The following is a 21,178-nucleotide window of genomic DNA, read 5'->3' on the forward strand; positions in this document are numbered from 1 at the left end:
TAAACTTAAATGTAGCTGCTATTTCCCAATGCCAGAAACTCATATAATAGTAACTAAATCAGCTCTAAGGTCGGAAACAATCTCACAACCTCCCATGGCCAGCGGCATAAGTTGAGGAAATAAAAATCCATACTCACCCCTTAAAAAATACTCACTCATTAAAAAATGGACTTGTGGGTTAGTAGTATAGAGCTAGCTGGCAATTGCATTTTTATTAATCATGGTGGCCAAGCTTTGTGTGATAGCAGGGTGTAGAAACACTATACATATGTGAGTATGCCTCTATGGCCACTCAAATGAAACACTTCGCAAGACATGGGATACATTTGTGAAAAGGAGGCGGGTGAATTGTGCATCTACTCATCAATCTGTGAAGGCACATTTCATACTTGAGAGCTTTCATGGTATCAACAATGGAAGGAGGGCTTCAGTAAAATGTTGCTTTTCAATGTGGATGCTGTCCATACCAACAACGTGGCTTATGAAGTACACTGTCAGCCAATTGTTACTGACAGGTTTATAAAACGGAGCACACAGCCATGCGATCTCCATAGACAAATGAAGCGAAGTCCATACAGAAATGGTTTGTTGAGATCTATGTGGAAGAACTTGACTGGCCTGCACAGATCCCTGACCTCAACCCCATCAAGCACATTTGGAATGAATTGGAATGCCGACTGAGAGCCAGGCCTTATTGCCCAACATCAGTGCCCGACCTCACTAATGCTTTTGTGGCTGAATGGAAGCCACAGCAATGTTCCAACATCTAGTGGAAAGCCTTCCCAGAAGAGGCTGTTGTAGTTCATCCCCCCTTCGCTGCTATATGTTAATGCCCATGATTTTGGAATGAGATGTTCGACGAGCAGGTGTCTGCAGACAGGCAGGCATATGAGTGTATTATCTCCTGAGGAACACTTGGCCTAAATGTAGCCTAATGTAATGGCAAAGTATTGTGTTGGAGTTGACTCTGCTGTGTGTTTGTGTAGGCTGGTGTGTCAGAAAGCCGGAGGGCAACAGTTAACACACTGACAGTGTCTGTGTGTAAAGGATAACGTGTGGTTAATGTTGCTTCTTGATGTGCTAAATGAGGTGGATGGCTTTCCGCCATTTAAAAAAACAAACAATTGTAATTGAGCTTCTTAGCTTAGGATGTGTCCCAAATGCTATGGGCCCTGGTCAAAAGTAGTGCACTATATAGGGAATAGGTGCATTTGGGACGCAGACTTTGTAGATAGGCAAGTATTATCCGGTGTAAGTAGGTCTTTGGGGCGATGCACAATTGGCCTCGGGTTAGGGAGGGCTTGGCCGGTAGGGATATCCTTGTCTCATCGCGACTAGCGACTACTGTGGCGGGCCGGGCGCAGTGCGTGCTAACCAAGGTCACCAGGTGCATGGTGTTTCCTCCGACACATTGGTGAGGCTGGCTTCCGGGTTGGATGTGCCCTGTGTTAAGAAGCAGTGCGGCTTGGTTGGGTTGTGTTTCGGAGGACGCATGGCTTTCGACCTTCGTCTCTATCTTGAGACAAGTTAGTAACTACTAACAATTGGATACCATGAAATTGGGGGGGAAATTTAAAGAAATATATATTTTTTTAAGTAGGTCTTAATGTAACCTGCAATGCTTCTGTCAGAATTCTGTGTGCTGTCTGGTGCATGACGCAGCCGATTTGTTTTTGGTTAGTTAGCAGAATGAGGAATTAGCATGCTTGACTCCAATAGTTCTTAATAATACAAAGTATTTTAGGTACAGAGTTCAAAAGGCAAACTGAAAAAGAAAAACCCACACGCACTGTAGCCTAATAGTATTTGCTGTTGCTAAAAGACATTAACATGCAGAGGTCAATCCAGCAGTCAACGCTTACAAAGGCTGTTTCCACAACATGTTCCTTTGATTGAAAAATATGCATTAAAATGTAAAGACTAAATTAGCCCAATCTCCTTACACTGACCTCGGGACCAAGAACCCAGAATCAAGTAGGAAACATCCAGAAGCTGAGAGGAGCTCCCAGTTTTCAGTTCTGATCACAGGGAAAGAACATAGTCTAAACAACAACAAAACTATTTTGGGCTACCTTTTTTTTCTTCTTCTCTCTCTGCCTATTTGTTCTGTACCCCATCCTGTCTCTTACAGTACGTACACTCAAAATGGTTGAATAGAAGAAGGGTGAGGAAAGAATGTTCGTCAAGGTGACACAGAAAATCTAGAAGAGTCGATAGGAAGTCAAGTGGTTACCGTAGTCATGCAGAGTAGTGCTTGTTTGTTTTAAACCTTTCACTGGCTTTGATGCCCTGTGTGCGTGTGTGCACCTCTGTTGTGGGTAACAATGCTTATCTCTCTGTGATGGACCTGTAACCACAGTGTTAGTGCACCTGACCTTGCTCAGTTGCCTGTGGAAAGCCCCTGAGGGGAGCGACGTCTGTCATCTCTCTGGAACATCTCTTTCCTCTGGTCATTTTGTCACCTTTCCCCTCTCTGTTCTCCTTTTGCCTGTCTTTTCATCCCCCTCCCCTGCTCCTCTTTCTCTAATTGTCCCTTTTGCTCCGGCCCCCTAACCCTGTGTGTGTGTGAGACACGTGGTTCACGGTCTTCAGTGGACCTATGTGAATGCCTGTTCTGCCTGAATGGCTTTTCACAGTGCCAAGGCCAGTGTACACGGACAAAGTGAGTGACGGGCGGGCAGACGGAGTGGCAGGCAGACAGACGGAGTGGTGGGCGAAGAGAAGGGTGGGCAGGCAGCCAGAGTGGCAGGCGGGCAGGTAGACGGAGTGGCGGGCAGGCGGGCGGGCCTGCTCTCCCCTGTCTTTGTCCACTACTGAGCGAGCGGCTGGCTGGCTGGCTGGCTGGCTGGCTGGCTGGCTGGCAGGCAGGCAGACTGGCTGGCAGACACATGAAGGCCGACACGCATTCTGTGCTGCATCTCCCAGCCTGTTGGGTCAGAGGAAAAAACTGCAGAGCTGGCTCTTTTCTGTGGCCAGCAGTGAACGAAGACAGGGGAGAGCAAATGTCTCACTCAGACTCCCACTTTCACCAGACCGCCTTAGCTCCAATGGTTTACTTCTGTAGTTGCATGTGCATGCATTCGGAAAATACTCCTTGAAAACAGAAATATCACATGTACATAAGTATTCAGACCCTTTACTCAGTACTTTGTTGAAGCACCTTTGGCAGCGATTACAGCCTTGAGTCATTTTGGGTATGACGCTACAAGCATGGCACACCTGTATTTGGGGACTTTATCCCATTCTTCTCTGCAGATCCTTTCAAGCTCTGTCAGGTTGGATGGGGAGTGTTTTTCAGGTCTCGCCAGAGATGTTCGATCGGGTTCAAGTCCGGCCTCTGGCTGGGCCACTCAAGGACATTGAAACTTGTCCCGATGCCACTCCTGCGTTGTCTTGGCTGTGTGCTTAGTTGTCTTGGCTGTGTGCTTAGAGTCATGTTGGAATGTGAACCTTCGCCCCAGTCTGAGGTCCTGAGCACTCTGGAGCAGGTTTTCATCAAGGATCTTCCCCAGTCCCTGCCACTGAAAAACATCCCCACAGCATGATGCTGCCACCACCACCATGCTTCACCATAGTGATGGTGCCAGATTTCCTACAGATGTGATCCTTGACATTCAGGCCAAAGAGTTTTGGTTTTATCAGACCAGAGCATCTTGTTTCTCTGTTTTAGGTGACTTTTGGCAAACTCCAAGTGGGCTGTCGTGCCTTTTCCTGAGGATCGGCTTCTTTCTTGCCACTCTACCATAAAGGCCTGATTTGACGGCGTGCTGCAGAGATGGTTGCCCATCTCCACGAGGAACTCTGGAGCTCTGTCAGTGATCACCGGGTTCTTGGTCACCTCTGACCAAGGCTCTTCTCCCCAAATTGCTCAGTTTGACCTGGTGGCCAGCTCTTGGAAGAGTTTTGGTGGTTCCAAACTTTTTCCATTTAAGAATGATGGCGGTTCTTGGGGACCTTCAATGCTGCAGACATGTTTTGGTACCCTTCCCCCGATCTGTGCCTTGACACAATCCTTTCTCAGAGCTCAACGAATTAGTCCTTTGACCTCATGGCTTGCTTTTGTCTCTGACATACACTGTCAACTGTGGGACCTTTATAAAGAGAGATGTGTGCCTTTCCAATTCATGTCCAATCAATTGAATTTACCACAGGTGGACTCTCATCAAGTTGAAGAAACATCTCAAGGGTGATCAATGGAAACAGGATGCACCTGAGCTCAATTTCGAGTCTCATTGCAAAGGGTCTGAATACTTATGTAATTGAGGTATTTCTGTTTTTTATTTTTTATAAATTTGCTAACATTTCTAAAACTTTTATTGTGTAGATTGATAAAGAACATTGTATTTAATACATTTTAGAATAAGGCTGTAACGTAACAAAATGTGGAAAAGGTAAAGGGGTCTGAATACTTTCCGAATGCACTGTATGGAACACACACACACGGATTTGATGGGGAGGGGGTTGGGGTGAAGCTCCATGTCTGTGGCCTAAAACAGCTCACACCCTAGCCCCAGTCTCTGAGGACCTCAAGACCCAAGGCTCAATGTTAGACAGTAACAGGAAACACTTTTCTGTTTCACTTTCTCACCTCTATACATTTCTCAGTAGCGGGGGCTCTCGAGTGTTTCGGTGAAACTGCGGTTGTATTTCCAAGAGCAGGGCCAAAGGTCAGACTGACTGACGTTGTCATTGTCCTGATGTTCCACCTTCAGTGGAATGACTTCCAGACCAGAGTGGCTGTCATATTTTTAGCTGCATAGGCTAGCTATTATTACCATTGAAATTGCAAGATAATTGACACACAAGTCCGACTAGAAAAATGGTCTTGTTTGTATTGCCTATGCAGCCTGTTAGTATCTCTTTCCTATTGGCTGCTCTGTTTCCTAGAAACCTGTCATTTCTCAGTTTAATGATAGTGCTGCTGTCCCCACATCCTTGATGATGTCATATCTAGCTAGATCTGGTTCATATGGCGTTATCACCGTACTTGCCACTGCTCTCCTCAGACTGCTCACAACCGAGAACAGCACGCTCTCTTTCCTGTGACACTTCAGTTCCACTGCAGGGTTGTTTGATAAACCTGCTTCACCATAAAGATGCCGAGCTGGGTGTAAAGTCAAAAGGCAACCACCAAGGCTGATTAGCGTGTGGTCTAGGCCAGGGATCATCAACTAGATTCAGGAGTGGGTGGTCAGGGGGCCGGAACATAATTACAAATCATATGTAGGTTGCAGATTGACTACAAGAACCACAAACCGATATATTTGACTGGAGCATAATCATTTCAGAATGTTTATACAACCATGTGTTTCTGTTATGCGTGGAAATACTTGAAGAGATTTCCAAAATGGAAATCACTTGTGGCTGATTTCCTGGTGATTTTACAGTCTTATGTACAACAATGAAAATTCAACCCACATTTGTATCTTTTTTTGTTGTTGTTGTCAGAACTTGGGGATGGAATAAAACCACCTGTGGGCCACCAGTTGGGGAACCCTGACCAAGGCCTATTCTCCTATAGTACAGAATGTAATGTGTGGATGTGGAACAGGGACTATTATACAATATACAATTCTGAATCACCTTATGAGTTTGTCAACCAAATGAAATCTCAACCCAATAACTGTAGCGTATGAAGATCCTCCTGTATTGAGTAGTGTGTTTGTGTATTTGTACTGATGGGGAGCTGGAGGGTAACATTTGGGAAGTCTCTGGAGAGAGTCCTGATGAGGATGATGACCTCAGGGTCAGCGTAATGTTGGTGCAAAGTATGCTGGGAATCCTGCCCAGGGTGGACAGTGTCAGCTGTGAATATTTGTATTTACTTTGCCACACATCTGTGGGTTATATTGTCAATTTTCTCCAACCATATTACCAAATGTTGTGTGTGTGTGACTAAAGCTGAAACACGATGGTGAATGACTAAGATTGAAAGTGACCAGTGAGAAGTGAAATGGAATCGGAGGGCGTCACAAGCAGACCTCTGTAAATTTCCCCTGTAGTGCACTCAGCGTCATATTGAGCTTTAAAGGTGCCACCTGCAAACAACAGCAAAGCGGGCACCCCGCCACTGTTTTGGTAAACAGCTGATCTCTGGGATGAGATGTTGGGATGGTCGCTGAATGAGTAGCATGAGACTTTTTGCTTCACATCAAACTGTTGTGCTGCATCTCTCCCTCTTTGCTTTTCCCTTGTGGCTTCAGTGGCTCAGGGCATACCTTATTAAGTACACTAAAATGCTCTAAACATTCTCCAAGAGGGACAAACAATTTGGATGCGTTGTGTATACAGTCAAGGAGATGGCGTCAGGCGTTTCGAAGCAGACGGCTAACCAAATATGGCATTTGTCCAACATTTAGTTTTCACAGGCTTCCAGTGGCGTCACCCTACCAAAGCGTTCCTGTCACTAACTCTCAATACATCAGTAAGATGTAGCCTATCTAATGCTGCGTCCTGTTTCTTTTAAAGGTTGAAGAGCTCTGGAGTTTTTGTTTATGCTAGACCCTCGCTACATTTATTTGCCAATCTGTTCCACTTGTTTGAAAGTGTCAGTTTTAGTTGACATAGCCTAGCTATGGAGTGTCCACTGAACCGCCGGTACATTTGTTTGTCAGTACACAGGCTCGGATCTGGGGTGTATCATATTTGTGTAGGCCTAATTTATGATAGCTGGTGTGTGTGTGTGTGTGTGTGTGTATACTCGCCCACCCGCCCAGTGCTGGAGTGCTGTCTCTGTGTAGTGAGTCAGTGCAGTGCCAGTGGGTGGTGCAGCAAACTGGAAAGAGACCTGGTATTAATCTAAACAGGGGGAGATTCCTTCCTTCCATGACCACGTTTCCATCCACAGGCTTTATGCGAGTAAAGTCATGCAGTATACATTGCATTCGGGAAAGTATTCAGACCCCTTGACCTTTTTTCCACATTTTGTTACATTACAGCCTTATTCTAAAATAGTTTTTTCCCTCATCAATCTACACACAATACCCCATAATGACAGAGCAAAAACTCTGAAGTGCACGATATGAGCTTGATGCTCGTTTCCAATAAATATCCAGGGTCTTATTCTGGTGACATGTTGATCAATGATTAAAAATATTCTCACTGTTATCCATTTTAATCTCAAGCCTACCCACAGTGTATCTGCCAACTGTTGGCCATGTGCCAAGACCAGAGGAGGCACATTTGCTTTGCTTTTTAACGCAGCAGCAGTTTTGTCACAATCGGTAGAGTTAGAAATGCAACGGAAACACATTTTTATTCGCTACATGAAAAACTAAAACTCACTTTTTACATTTAAAAAAAATCTGCAACAAGTCAGTTTGGTGAAAACACCAATGATGGGAAATTGCACATTTTCTTCATGCAGATTTTAGGATATTTGCATGAAAATCTGTCACTAATTGGATGGAAATCTAGCTACTGAGTCAAATACTTCTAATTTCTCCTTAAAGCTGTTGGGAGGAACAAGGGCTCCATGTGATTCATTCATACTAAGACTCATGAGGACAGGAAACGAGGGGGAAAGGAATCTCCTTTTGATGTGCCCAACCTGTCTGGGATAAGCATGGGATGTGTTCCTAATGGCACCATATTCCCCAAGTAGTGCACTCCTTTTCAGCAGGGCCCATAGGCCTCTGGTCAAAAGTAGTGCACCAAATAGGTAATAGGGTGTAATTTAGGACGCACCCATAGACATTTCATCGGCTCACACACTGTGTCACAGGGTCACACTCATCCGCCTCAGCCCTCTGGAATCCACCCGTTTTCTCTCCCCCGCTCTCCTTTGTCCCCCGCTCTCCTTTGTCCCCCGCTGTCCTTTCTCCCCCATCTTATACTGTCTCGCTCATTTCCTTTCTGTCAGCCAGCATGTGGAACAGCTCACACATGACACACAACAGCAGAGCTATCATCAGCATACGACGAGCACTTTCCTTCTGCCCATTTTCTCCTGAAAGAACAGTGAGGAGATTAATTTTCAAAGGTGACCTTTGCCCTGTCATCCCATGGGGCTGTTGATGACTGGCCTTCCCTCCTCCCTCTGAGCTGGGCTGGAGACTGTGAGTGTGTTCCCGGAGGAGCAGCCTTCCTCTCTGGGTCTCTCCATTCTGAACTGGGCCTGGCCTGGAGGGAAGGAGTCCTGGCGCTCAGCCCAGAGAGTTCCACTGAGGGATACTCCAGGGGAAGAGCCAAGTTGGATTTTCAACAGCAAAGACTTGTACACACAGGAACACGTACTTTAGACACTCTGACACTGAGAAAGACCGACACACACACACACACACACACAGCCTGCATGTCCCAGTGGTTTTGCGTTTCCCACTATTTCCTCCACCATCTGGATCCCCTCTCCATCTAGTTTTGGAGGTCTTGTTGGAGAGTGCTGTAGAGCGAAAGGAAAACAACATCAAAACAGCAATGGATCAAATGAATGCATCCTGATATGTCTACTCCCTAAAAAAAAAAAAAAAATAACGCTCCTCACCACGAACACTCAGTCAAATGTTCAAGTAAAGCAGAAGCAAACTGTATCTTGAAACGTCTCTTAATGTGCCACAAACACACTAGTATGACGTGGTTTTTTGAAGGGAGTTGCGTCGAAGAGGATGTGGTGTGTTACCGGAACAGAGTGGTGTTTGAGATGGTGTGTTACCGGAACAGAGTGGTGTTTGAGGTGGTGTGTTACCGGAACAGAGTGGTGTTTGAGGTGGTGTGTTACCGGAACAGAGTGGTGTTTGAGGGGTCTAGGACATGACGTGCTGTAACAATGTCTGCTTGATCTCGGACCCTGTCTCTCTCTGCCTCTCTGTGTGTCCTCCAGGGCTCCAGTCCTAAACTGACAGCACGTTGCTCAGACATCCTGGAGATCCGCCGCTGCAACTGTCTGGAGATGCCGGACAACACAAACACGTTTGTTCTAAAGGTGAGGAAGAGGAGAGACTCTTCCTGTTGTTGGTGATCTAGCTTCATGCCTCATTTCTTGTCCTTTTGTCAACATCGCCTATTCACACACACGCAACCATACAGCCGAGCCAGTCTGTTCTCTGTCCAAAAGCACTCCTGTGGATTTATAGTGAGCATTGAGCTTCCACATGAATTGCACGCACTTTACATACACACACACACACACACACACACACACACACACACACATAGTAATATGGCGCCAACAGATATGGCTTCTAGCTCCTAAGCAACTTTTCAGTATTTTTCTTTCATTATTAGGCCTGAATATTTTTGTTGTTGTGTGTTATTACATACAGCCAGAAATAAGAGCAGCGGTAACTCACCAGCGTTACTACTAGGAATACGATATTACCAAATTGGATCCTTTGTTTCGTACCCCCCAGGGAAATTAAACTCATTCCAGAGGCTGCTCCAAAACACCACTGACGGAGAAGAAGTATTCAGAGTGGACTTCTAGTCCGACTCAGGAGGCGTGCACACCATCCACTGCTTCAGAGTATATAGTCTCTGGATAATAAAGTAGCCGAGCTCAAGGCGAGGATCTCCTTCCAGAGAGACATAAGTGATTGTAACATACTCTGTTTCACGGAAACATACATCCATACAGCCTGCTGGGTTCTCAGTACATCGCGCAGACAGGAATAAAGAACTCTCCGAAGAGAGAAAGGCGGGGGGGTAGGTTTCATGATTAACTACTCATGATGTTTCTGTATGTTATGATAATCACAAGTCCTTTTGTTCACCCGACCTAGAATACCTCACAATCAAATGCCGACCGTATTACCTCACAAGATAATTCTCTTCAGTTATAGTCACAGCCGTGTATATTCCCCCTCAAGCCGATACCACGACAGCCCTCAAAGAATTACAGTGGACTTTATACAAACTCGTAACCACATATCCTGAGGCGTCATTTAATGTAGCTTTGGATTTAAAAAAAAGCCAATTTGAGGAAACCGCTACCAAAGTTCGACCAACCCATTGACTGTAGTACTCGCTCTGGAGAAACATTGGACCACTGCTACTCAACTTTTCAAAATGCCTACAAGGCCCTCCCTTCGGCAAGTCTAAGCACGATTCCATTTTGCTCCTCCCTTCCCATAGGCAGAAACTCTTAACAGGAAGTACCTGTGCTAAGGTCTATTCAACGCTGGTCTGACCAATCGGAATCCATGCTCCGAGATTGTTTTGATCATGCGGCCTGGGATATGTTTCGGGTAGCCTCTGAGAATAACAGATACACGGATACGGTGACTGAGTTCATCAGAAACTCTATAGAGGATGTTTTACTCACTGTCTAATAAAACCTACCCAAATCAGAAACCGTGGATAGATGGCAGAATTCGCACAAAACTGAAAGTGTGAACCACCTCATTTAACCGTGGCAAGGTGACTGGGAATCTGGACGAATTCAAACAGTGTAGTTATTCCCACCGTAAGGCAATCAAACAAGCAAAACGTCAGTACAGAGACATGGTGGAGTTGCAATTCAACGGCTCAGACACGAGACGTATATGGTAGGGTCTGCAGACAATCACCGACTACAAAGGGAAAACCAGCCACGTCGCGGACACTGACGTCTTGCTTCCGGACAAACTTAACACCTTCTCCCGCTTTGAGGATAACACAGTGCCACCGATGCTGTCTGCTACCAAGGACTGTGGGCTCTCGTTCTCCATGGCCGTGAGTAGGACATTTTTAAGCATTTTTAGGACATGTTAACCCTCGCAGGGCTGCCGGCCCAGACTGCATTCCTCGCCGCGCCCTCGGACCAGCTGGCTGGAGTGCTTACGGACATATTCAATATCTCCCTATCCCAGTCTGCTATCCCGACATGCTTCAAGATGTCCACCATTGTTCCTGTACCCAAGAAAGCAAAGGTAACTGAACTAAATGACTATCGCCTCGTAGCACTCACTATTGTCATCATGAAGTTCTTTGAGAGGCTAGTTAAGGATCGTATCACCTCTACCTTACCTGATCCTAGACCCTCTCAAATTAGCTTACGGCCCCAATAGATCCACAGACGATGCTGTTGCACTGCACACTGCTCTATCCCATCTGGACAAGAGGAATCGAATACCTGTGTAAGAATGCTGTTAATTGACTATAGCGCAGCATTCAACACCATAGTACCCGCTAAGCTCATAATTAACCTCGGGGCCCTGGGTCTGAACCCTGCCCTGTGCAACTGGGTCCTGGACTTCCTGACGGGCTGCCCCCAGGTGATGAAGGTAGGAAACAACACGATGACTTCGCTGATCCTCAAAACAGGAGCCCCACAAGGGTGCATGCTCAGCCCCCACCTTTACTACCTGTTCGCCTCCAACTCAATTGTCAAGTTTGTAGACGACACAACAGTAGTAGCCCTGATGATCAACAATGACAAGACAACCTACAGGGAGGAGGTGAAGGCCCTTGGAGAGTGGTGCCAGGAAAATAACCTCTCACTCAACATCAACAAAACAATGGAGCTGATCGTGGACTTCAGGAAACAGCAGATGGAGCACGCCCCTATCCACATCGACGGGACCGCAGTGTAGAAGGTGAAACGCTTCAAGTTCCTCGGCGTACACATCACTGACGATCTGAAATGGTCCACCCACACAGACAGTGTGGTGAAGAAGGCGCAACAGCGCCTCTTCAACCTCAGGAGGCTGAAGAAATTTGACTTGGCCCCTAAAACCCTCACAAACTTTTACAGATGCACAATTGAGAGCATCCTGTCAGACTGTATCACCGCCTGCAACCACAGAGCTCTCCAGAGGATGGTGCGGTCTGCCCAACACATCACCGGTGGCAAACTACCTGCCCTCTAGGACACCTACAGCGCCTGATGTCACAGGAAGGCAAAAAAGATCATCAAGAACATCAACCACCCAAGCTACTGCCTGTTCACCCTGCTATCATCCATCAAAGCTGGGACTGAGAGTGAAAAACGGCCTCTATCTCAAGGCCATCAGACTGTTAAATAGCTTTCACTAGCCGGTTTCCACCCAGTTACGCAACCCTGCACCTTAGAGGCTGCTGCCCTATATACATATATTTGGAATCACTGGCCACTTTAATGTTTACATACTGCTTTACTCATCTCATATGTATATACTGTATTATATTCTACTGTATTTTAGTCAATACCACTCCGACATTGAGCAATCTAATATTTATATATTTCTCAATTCCATTATTTTACTTTTAGATTGGTGTGTATTGTTGTTAGATACAACTGCATTGTTGGAGCTAGGAACACAACGCTTTCGCTACACCCGCAATAACATTTGCTAAATATGTATGTGACCAATAGAATAAGATTTGACACACACACCCTCTGCCAAACTTGCCTTAGTTTCTTCCTGTTCCAGTTCTTGTGTGTCACGTCTGTGTGTGTGCGTGTCACGTCTGTGTGTGTGCGTGTCACGTCTGTGTGTGTGCGTGTCACGTCTGTGTGTGTGCGTGTCACGTCTGTGTGTGTGCGTGTCACGTCTGTGTGTGCGTGTCACGTCTGTGTGTGTGCGTGTCACGTCTGTGTGTGTGCGTGTCACGTGTGTGTCACGTGTGTGTGTGTCACGTGTGTGTGTGTCACGTGTGTGTGTGTCACGTGTGTGTGTGTCACGTGTGTGTGTGTGTGTGTGTGTGTGTGTCACGTGTGTGTGTGTGTGTGTGTCACGTGTGTGTGTGTGTGTGTGTCACGTCTGTGTGTGTGTGTGTGTCTGTGTGTGTGTGTGTGTCACGTGTGTGTGTGTGTCACGTGTGTGTGTGTGTGTGTGTCACGTGTGTGTGTGTGTGTGTGTTGTGTGTGTGTGTGTGTGTCACGTGTGTGTGTGTGTGTGTGTCACGTCTGTGTGTGTGTGTGTGTCACGTCTGTGTGTGTGTGTGTCACGTCTGTGTGTGTGTGTGTCACGTCTGTGTGTGTGTGTGTCACGTGTGTGTCACGTGTGTGTGTGTGTGTGTGTGTCACGTGTGTGTGTGTGTGTGTGTCACGTGTGTGTGTGGGTGTCACGTGTGTGTGGGTGTCACGTGTGGGTGTGTGACGTGTGTGTGTGTGGGTGTGTCACGTGTGTGTGTGTGGGTGTGTCACGTGTGTGTGGGTGTGTCACGTGTGTGTGGGTGTGTCACGTGTGTGTGGGTGTGTCACGTGTGTGTGGGTGTGTCACGTGTGTGTGGGTGTGTCACGTGTGTGTGTGTGTGTGTGTCACGTGTGTGTGTGTCACGTGTGTGTGTGTGTGTCACGTGTGTGTGTGTGTGCGTGTCACGTGTGTGTGTGTGTGCGTGTCACGTGTGTGTGTGTGTGTGTGTGTGTGCGTGTCACGTCTGTGTGTGTGCGTGTCGCGTGTGTGTGCGTGTCGCGTGTGTGTGCGTGTCACGTGTGTGTGCGTGTGTGTGCGTGTCACGTGTGTGTGCGTGTGTGTGCGTGTCACGTGTGTGTGCGTGTGTGTGCGTGTCACGTGTGTGTGCGTGTGTGTGCGTGTCACGTGTGTGCGTGTGTGTGCGTGTGTGTGCGTGCGTGTCACATGTGTGCGTGCGTGTCACGGGTGCGTGCGTGTCACGTCTGTGTGTGCGTGTCACGTCTGTGTGTGCGTGTCACGTCTGTGTGTGTGTGTGCGTGTCACGTCTGTGTGTGTGCGTGTCACGTGCGTGTCACGTGTGCGTGCGTGTCACGTGTGCGTGCGTGTCACGTCTGTGTGCGTGTCACGTCTGTGTGTGTGTGCGTGTCACGTCTGTGTGTGTGTGTGTGTCACGTCTGTGTGTGTGTCACGTGTGTCACGTGTGTGTGTGTGTCACGTCTGTGTGTGTGTCACGTGTGTCACGTGTGTGTGTGTGTCACGTCTGTGTGTGTGTCACGTGTGTCACGTCTGTGTGTGTGTCACGTGTGTCACGTCTGTGTGTGTGTCACGTGTGTCACGTGTGTGTGTGTGTGTCACGTGCGTATCACTACTTTCTGTGTGTCTGTGTGTACATTTCCTTAACCAGCAGTCTTGTCTCATCCCCAGGTTAATCACTATCCAGGTAGTCTCATATTTGAGACCGACAATGACCAACAGGTCAGCTCCTGGACAACAGAAATTAAAGAATGGATAAACAACAGGTGAGAGACGTGCCCCATCTAACCTAAATGTTACCACTATTTATCATGCTACTCTTCTCCCTGTCTACTGTCAGCCTTTTTCTTCATCTAGCTTTTTGTTGTGTGTGTGTGTGTGCGCGGAGCTGTGTCAGGTGCAGCCCTGTGAAAGAGGAAGCGTGGGGGAGGTGTGTCTCAGTGGGGGAATTTTCAGGACCTTTCTGCAGATGTCTGGATTCTCCATCTCACTTCCCGTTCTGAGGCCAACACGGTTTCAGCTCTGCAGCACCCATGTCCCAAGGGTTCTCTCTCTCTCTCACTCATTTTAGTCTCATGCATTTCTCTCCTGCAGTACTGACATCTAGTAGTTAGGATACTGCTATTAGGATTCCACATTTGTCTTCAAAATGGATATCCCGTATTAATTAAATGGCTGAAGTGTGCAGGGAATGATGAGCTACTGGAGACTCATGGCTTGGCCAGGCTTTCAGCATGTCTGTTATCATGCTGTTCCAAATCTAGCAGCATACAAGATTATATGACTGTGCATATTCATTAGTTTGCACGTGTGCAGCTATTTTTCATGTGTGTTTGAGATACAGTGCCTTCGGAAAGTATTCAGACCCCTTGACTTTTTACCCCTCAACAATCTACACACAATGCCCCACAATGACAAAGTTTATTTTATTTTTATGTTTGCTAATTAATATAATATAAATACTTTTACTTAAGTTTTCAGACCCTTTACTCAGTACTTTGTTGAAGCACCTTTGGCAGCGATTACAGTTTGGGTATGACGCTACAAGCTTGGCACACCTGTATTTGGGGAGTTTCTCCCATTATTCTCTGCAGATCCTCTCAAGCTCTGTCGTGTTGGATGGGGAGCGTTGCTGCACAGCTATTTTCAGATTTCTCCAGAGATGTATAAGTCGGGCTCTGGCTGGGCCACTCAAGGACATTCAGAGACTTGTCCCGAATCCTCTCCTATGTTGTTTTGGCTGTGTGCTTAGGGTCGTTGTCCTGTTGGAAGGTGAACCTTCGCCCCAGTCTGAGGTACTGAGCGCTCTGGAGCAGGTTTTCATCAAGGATCTCTCTGTACTTCGCTCTTTTCAACTTTGCCTCGATCCTGACTAGTCTCGCAGTCCCTGCCACTGAAAAACATCCCCACAGCATGATGCTGACACAACCATGCTTCACCGTAGGGATGGTGCCAGGTTTCCCAGGATGTTCAATCTTGGTTTCATCAGACCAGAGAATCTTGTTTCTCATGGTCTGAGAGTCTTTAGGTTCCTTTTGGCAAACTCCAAGCAGGCTGTCATGTGCCTTTTACTGAGGAGTGGCTTCTGTCTGGCCACTCTACCATAAAGGCCTGATTGGTGGAGTGCTGCAGAGATGGTTGTCCTTCTGGAAGGTTCTCCCATCTCCAGAGAGTTACTCTGGAGCTCTGTCAGAGTTTTTGGTCACCTTCCTGACCATGGCCCTTCTCCCCCGATTACTCAGTTTGGCCTAGTGGTCAGCTCTAGGAAGAGTCTTAGTGGTTCCAAACTTCTTCCATTCAAGAATGATGGAGGCCACTGTGTTCTTGGGGACCTTCAATGCTGCACAAATGTTTTGGTACCCTTCCCCAGATCTGTGCCTTGACACAATCCTGTCTGAGCTCTATGGAAAATTCCTTCGACCTCATGGCTTGGTTTTTGCTCTGAAATGCAGTCAACTGTGGGACCTTGTATAGACAGGTGTGTGCCTTTCCAAATCATGTCCAATCAATTGAATTTACCACAGGTGGGCTCAAATCAAGTTGTAGAAACACCTCAAGGATGATGACTGGTAACAGGATGCACCTGAGCTCAATTTCAACCGGTCTGAATACTTTATGTAAATATTTGTTTTTTGTTTTTAATACATTTGCAAAGTATTAAAATAAATATTATGGTGTATTGTGTGTAGATTGGTGAGGAAACGGTTTTACTTCATCCATTTTAGAATAAGGCTGTAATGTAACAAAATGTCAAGTTGTCTGAATACTTTCCAAATGCACTGTATAAAGTATCATAGAAAGTCTAAACCCCCTTGGATTTCTTCATTTTATTTTCATAAGGGGATAAAAATGGATTTAATTGTTGTTTTTGTCAACGATCTACTCAAAATACTCTGTCAGTGGGGAAAAAATTTGAACATCTTCAAAAGAGTATTGAAAAATTATACCTGAGATAAGTATTCATCCCGCTGCATGTTAGAAACCCCTTTGGCAGTGATTACAGCTGTGGATCTTCTTGGGTAATTCTCATAAGATCTTTGCACACTTGTATTGTGCAATATTTGTCTATTTTATTTTCAAAATACTAATAGCTCTGTCAAGGTGTTGGGGATCATGGCTAGATAGCGATTTTCAGGTATTGTCTTAGATTCTCAAGCAGATTTAAGTCAAAACTGTAACTTGGTTGCTCAGGAACATTCACTGTGTTTTTGGTAAGCAACTCCTGTGTACATTTGGCTTTGTCTTTTCGGTTGTTGTCCTGCTGAAAGGTGAATTGCTCTCCATGTTTGGTGTAACGCAGGTTCTCCTTTAGGATTTTGCCTTTGCTGTATTTTTCCCCAGTTATTGCTTTAGTGCTTTGTTGCACACAAGATGCATGTTTTTGAATAGTTTTATTCTGCGTTTTATTATTATTATTTTCACTCTGTCATTTAGGTCATTATTATGGAGTCACTACAATGTTGTTGATCCATCCTCAGTCTTCTTCCATCACCCATTAAAATCGCTAATGGCCTCATGGTGACATCCCTAAGCAGTTTCCTTCCTGTCCTGCATCTCAGTTCAGAAGGACGACTGCATCGTTGATGTGTCTGGGTGGTTTAATACATCATCCACAGCATCATTATTAACTTGACCATACTTAAAGACATATTCAATGTCTGATTTGTTATTGTTACCCATCAACCAATCACTGCCCTTCTTTATGAGGCTTTTGAAAAGCTCCCTGGTCTTTGTAGTTGCATCTGTGCTTGAAATTCAGTACTTGACTAATGGAACCTTACAGATGTTATATGTATGGGGGACTGAGGAAGGGGTAATATTCAGTACTTGACTAATGGGACCTTACAGATGTTATATGTATGGGGGACAGAGGAAGGGGTGATATTCAGTACTTGACTAATGGGACCTTACAGATGTTATATGTATGGGGGACAGAGGAAGGGGTGATATTCAGTACTTGACTAATGGAACCTTACAGATGTTATATGTATGGGGGACTGAGGAGGGGGTAATATTCAGTACTTGACTAATGGGACCTTACAGATGTTATATGTATGGGGGACAGAGGAAGGGGTAATATTCAGTACTTGACTAATGGGACCTTACAGATGTTATATGTATGGGGGACAGAGGAAGGGGTGATATTCAGTACTTGACTAATGGGACCTTACAGATGTTATATGTATGGGGGACAGAGGAAGGGGTAATATTCAGTACTTGACTAATGGAACCTTACAGATGTTATATGTATGGGGGACTGAGGAGGGGGTAATATTCAGTACTTGACTAATGGGACCTTACAGATGTTATATGTATGGGGGACAGAGGAAGGGGTGATATTCAGTACTTGACTAATGGGACCTTACAGATGTTATATGTATGGGGGACAGAGGAAGGGGTACAATTAAAAAATCATGTCAACCCCTATTTTAACTTCCATATCACTTTATTATGTGATTTGTAAAGCAACATGTTTCTTCTGAACTAATTTAGGCCTAAACAAAGGGGTTGAATACTTATGTAACGACTATTTTATTTCATTTTTATTAATTTGCAAAACATTTAGTATTTTTTTGTAGCTCAATGACAAATTACATCTATTTCAATCCTACTTTGTAACAAAATGTGAAAAAATGTCAATGGGTTGTAGACTTTCTATAGGCTACACCGAGCAAAAATATAAATGCAATATGTCCCATCTTTCATAAGCTGAAATAAAAGATCCCAGAAAGGCTGATTTCTTTCTAATTTTGTCCACAAATTTGTTTACATCCCTGTTAGTGAGCATTTCTCCTTTTTGAAGATAATCCATCCACCTGAAAGGTGTGCGATATCAAGAAGTTGATTAAACAGCATGATCATTACACAGGTGCAACTTGTGCAGGGGGTAATAAAAGGCCACTTTAAAATGTGCAGTTTTGTCACAACAGATGTCTCAAGTTTTGACTGCAGGAATGTCAATCAGAGCTGTTGGCAGAGAATTATTATTTTTTTCTCCACAATAAGCCTTTCTCCAACATTGTTTTAGAGAATTTGGCAGTACGTCCAACAGGCCTCGCAACCGCAGACCACGTGTAACCACACCAGCCCACGACCACCACATCCGGCTGCTTCATCTGCTGGATTGTCTGAGACCAGCCACCCGGACTGTGGGTTTGCACAACTGAAGAATTTCTGCAAAAACTGTCAAAACCCATCTCAGGGAAGATCATCTGCATGCTCGTTGTCCTCACCAGGGTCTTGACCTGACTGCAGATAGGCGTCGTAACTGACTTAAGTGGGCAAATGCTCAACTTCGATGGCCACTGGCACGCTGGAGAAGTGTGCTCTTCCCAGATGAATCCCGGTTTCAAATGTACCGGGCAGGTAGCAGACAGCGTGTATAGCGTCGTTTGGGCGAGCGGTTTACTAATGTCAACGTTGTGAACAAAATTCCCTATGGTGGGGTTATGGTATGGGAAGGCATAAGCTACTGACAACAAACACAATTTCATTTTATCAATGGCAATTTGAAAACAAAGCTACCGTGTGACAGATTTGACAGATTTTCCTTTTTTAAATTGTTAAAAAGGTAAATATGTTTGTTCTCTCTGTGTGTGTGTGTATATATACACCAGGCAGGATGGGGCAATGGACTCATGCTGCTTATGCCAAATCCTGACTCTGCCATCAGCATGACGTAACAGGATCCGGGATTCATCGGACCAGGCGATGTTTTTCCACTCCTCAATTGCCCAGTGTTGGTGATCGCATCCCCATTGGCGCAGAGGCTGCTTGTTGTTTTTCAGATAGGAGTGGAACCCGGTTTGGTCGTCTGTGCATTCTGAGATGCAGTTCTGAACACCACTGTACTGCGCTGTTATTTGTCTGCCTGTGGCCCGGCCCGCCTGTTAACTTGCACGATTCTTGCCATTTCTCCTTCAACAAGCTGTTTTCACCCACAGTGCTGCTGCTGACTGGATGCTTTTTTGTTTGTGGCACCATTCTCAGTGAACCCTAGACACTGTCGTGCGTGAAAATCCCAGGAGGCTGGTAGTTTCTGAGATGCTAGAACCGACGCGCCTACCACGGTCAAAGTCACTGAGGTGACTTGTTTTGTCCATTCTAACGTTGAATGGAACAGTAACTGGATGCCGGTCTACTTGCATTTTTGTGAACGGGTGGTGTACCTAATAAACTGGACTGAATACGTATGAGAAGTAAAAACTCCTGTCTTTCTGTCTGTCTCTCACACTCACAGAGAGAGGAGAAAGCTCGTCTTCCTGTTATTCAGAGTTCTCAGAACTGTAGTCAGCATTTTAAGCAGGATTTGATCTGTCTTCCTTCTCAACCTGGCTACCAAAGTGTGTGTGTGTTGAGTGTGTGGTGTTGCTTGGGGTGCGGGATTCATGTACAATAACGTGGCGTTCTCAAGACTTAACAAGACGCTTCCTGACCGAGCCCCGGCGCTTTTGTGTGCCATCCTGCTGCTTCCTGTAGACTCCATGGCCCCCAGCCCTCCCTCTTCCTTTTGTTCTCTTACTTTCTCCCCTAGTGTGAACACCCCACCAAAGCTCCCCTCTGTGGTTCACACAATTTAAATAATAATACATTTGTTTATTATTGTAATATTATACTAGTGTGATCTAAATAATTTTAGATTTTGTTTTATTTGACTTCCTTGTGAATAATGCCTAATTGTTAAAAGAGCAGTCGCACAGAGGCTGGAGTTGACTAACGAAGTCAATCGATGGCAGTGTCATTCCCAGGAGGCTAATGTTTCATCCCACTGTGGATGGACTGCTGCTAACTAAAGGCATTGTTTGTCCACAGGTCTGGAAGCGGGGATTTGGAACGCCTAACCTACCCTACAGATAATGCTGCGACGGCCAACCGGAGAGGGAGCTCCGAGTCAGGGAGTCAGGGTGGGTGTCAGGGACAGGAAGGGGCGGACCTTCTTTCCCATGCGTGTCGTTTCACAACAAGGAAGTGTGTGAATATCTCAGGATTCTATTGTAACTTGATGTTTAAAATGATGCAGTAGTAGTTACGATTGTCTGCCGCTTTAGAATCAGAGCATGGTGATTGTACCAGTTTGAGGAGTTGTGGGTGTGATTCCTGCATGGGCTGCATGTATGTAAATGAACATAGCGGTAATGAGCTAATTGTGGATCAAAATGTTTGCTAAATGACAATGTTATTACATTCTATTCTTACGCCTTGCTTGTCGTGCCCCCCACTAGGCTCTGCGACCTTTGCCCTCTCGGAGCAGGTGTACCATAAGACTGACCACTTCCTGTGTTTGTACCCATGGTTCCATGGCCCCATTTCGCGGGTCAAGGCGGCCCACCTGGTCCAGAACTCGGGCCTGGAGGGCCACGGAGTCTTCCTGGTGAGGCAGAGTGAGACCCGCCGCGGAGACTATGTCCTCACCTTCAACTACCAGGGCAAGGCCAAGGTGATGCAGACACACACACACACTAGAAGAATACCTTATTAGTTTTTGATATAATCTCCTCTATAAAGATGTCTGAATAGAAGCACCATCATCTTGGTCCCATGTAGTGATCCTTGTAAAATTGAAAGAAGACATTCTCTCTCTCCCTCTGCAGCACCTGCGTCTGTCTCTAACAGAGTGTGGTCAGTGTAGGGTGCAGCATCTGCGCTTCCCCTCCGTCATGGACATGCTCAGTCACTTCCGCCTCTACCCCATACCCCTGGAGTGTGTCGCCGCCTGCGACGTCACCCTCACCAGCTTTGTGGTGGCCAATTCTACCGCACAAGGCGAGTCTAAGTTACTGACCTCCACCACACGCACGTGTGTACGTATACAAACGCACGCACACACGCACGCACACACACACACGTACACACACACACACGTACACACACGTACACACACGTGCACACGCATA

The 21,178-nt window shown here is 45.9% G+C and overlaps 1 protein-coding gene across 2 annotated transcripts in view; it reads left to right on the forward strand.

Annotated features, from left to right (window-relative positions):
- sh2b3 (SH2B adaptor protein 3) overlaps positions 1 to 21,178 on the forward strand; it is a 54,699-nt gene that overhangs the window by 27,964 nt on the left and 5,557 nt on the right. For both annotated transcript variants that reach the window (XM_052461129.1, XM_052461130.1), the window contains exons 3-7: positions 8,819 to 8,920; positions 13,956 to 14,050; positions 20,097 to 20,188; positions 20,507 to 20,721; positions 20,876 to 21,047. In XM_052461129.1, coding sequence (XP_052317089.1) covers positions 8,819 to 8,920; positions 13,956 to 14,050; positions 20,097 to 20,188; positions 20,507 to 20,721; positions 20,876 to 21,047 — 676 coding nt within the window. The remainder of the gene's footprint in view (positions 1 to 8,818; positions 8,921 to 13,955; positions 14,051 to 20,096; positions 20,189 to 20,506; positions 20,722 to 20,875; positions 21,048 to 21,178) is intronic.

This window comes from Oncorhynchus keta, chromosome 14 (genome assembly GCF_023373465.1).
Source record: "Oncorhynchus keta strain PuntledgeMale-10-30-2019 chromosome 14, Oket_V2, whole genome shotgun sequence".
NCBI lineage: Eukaryota > Metazoa > Chordata > Actinopteri > Salmoniformes > Salmonidae > Oncorhynchus > Oncorhynchus keta.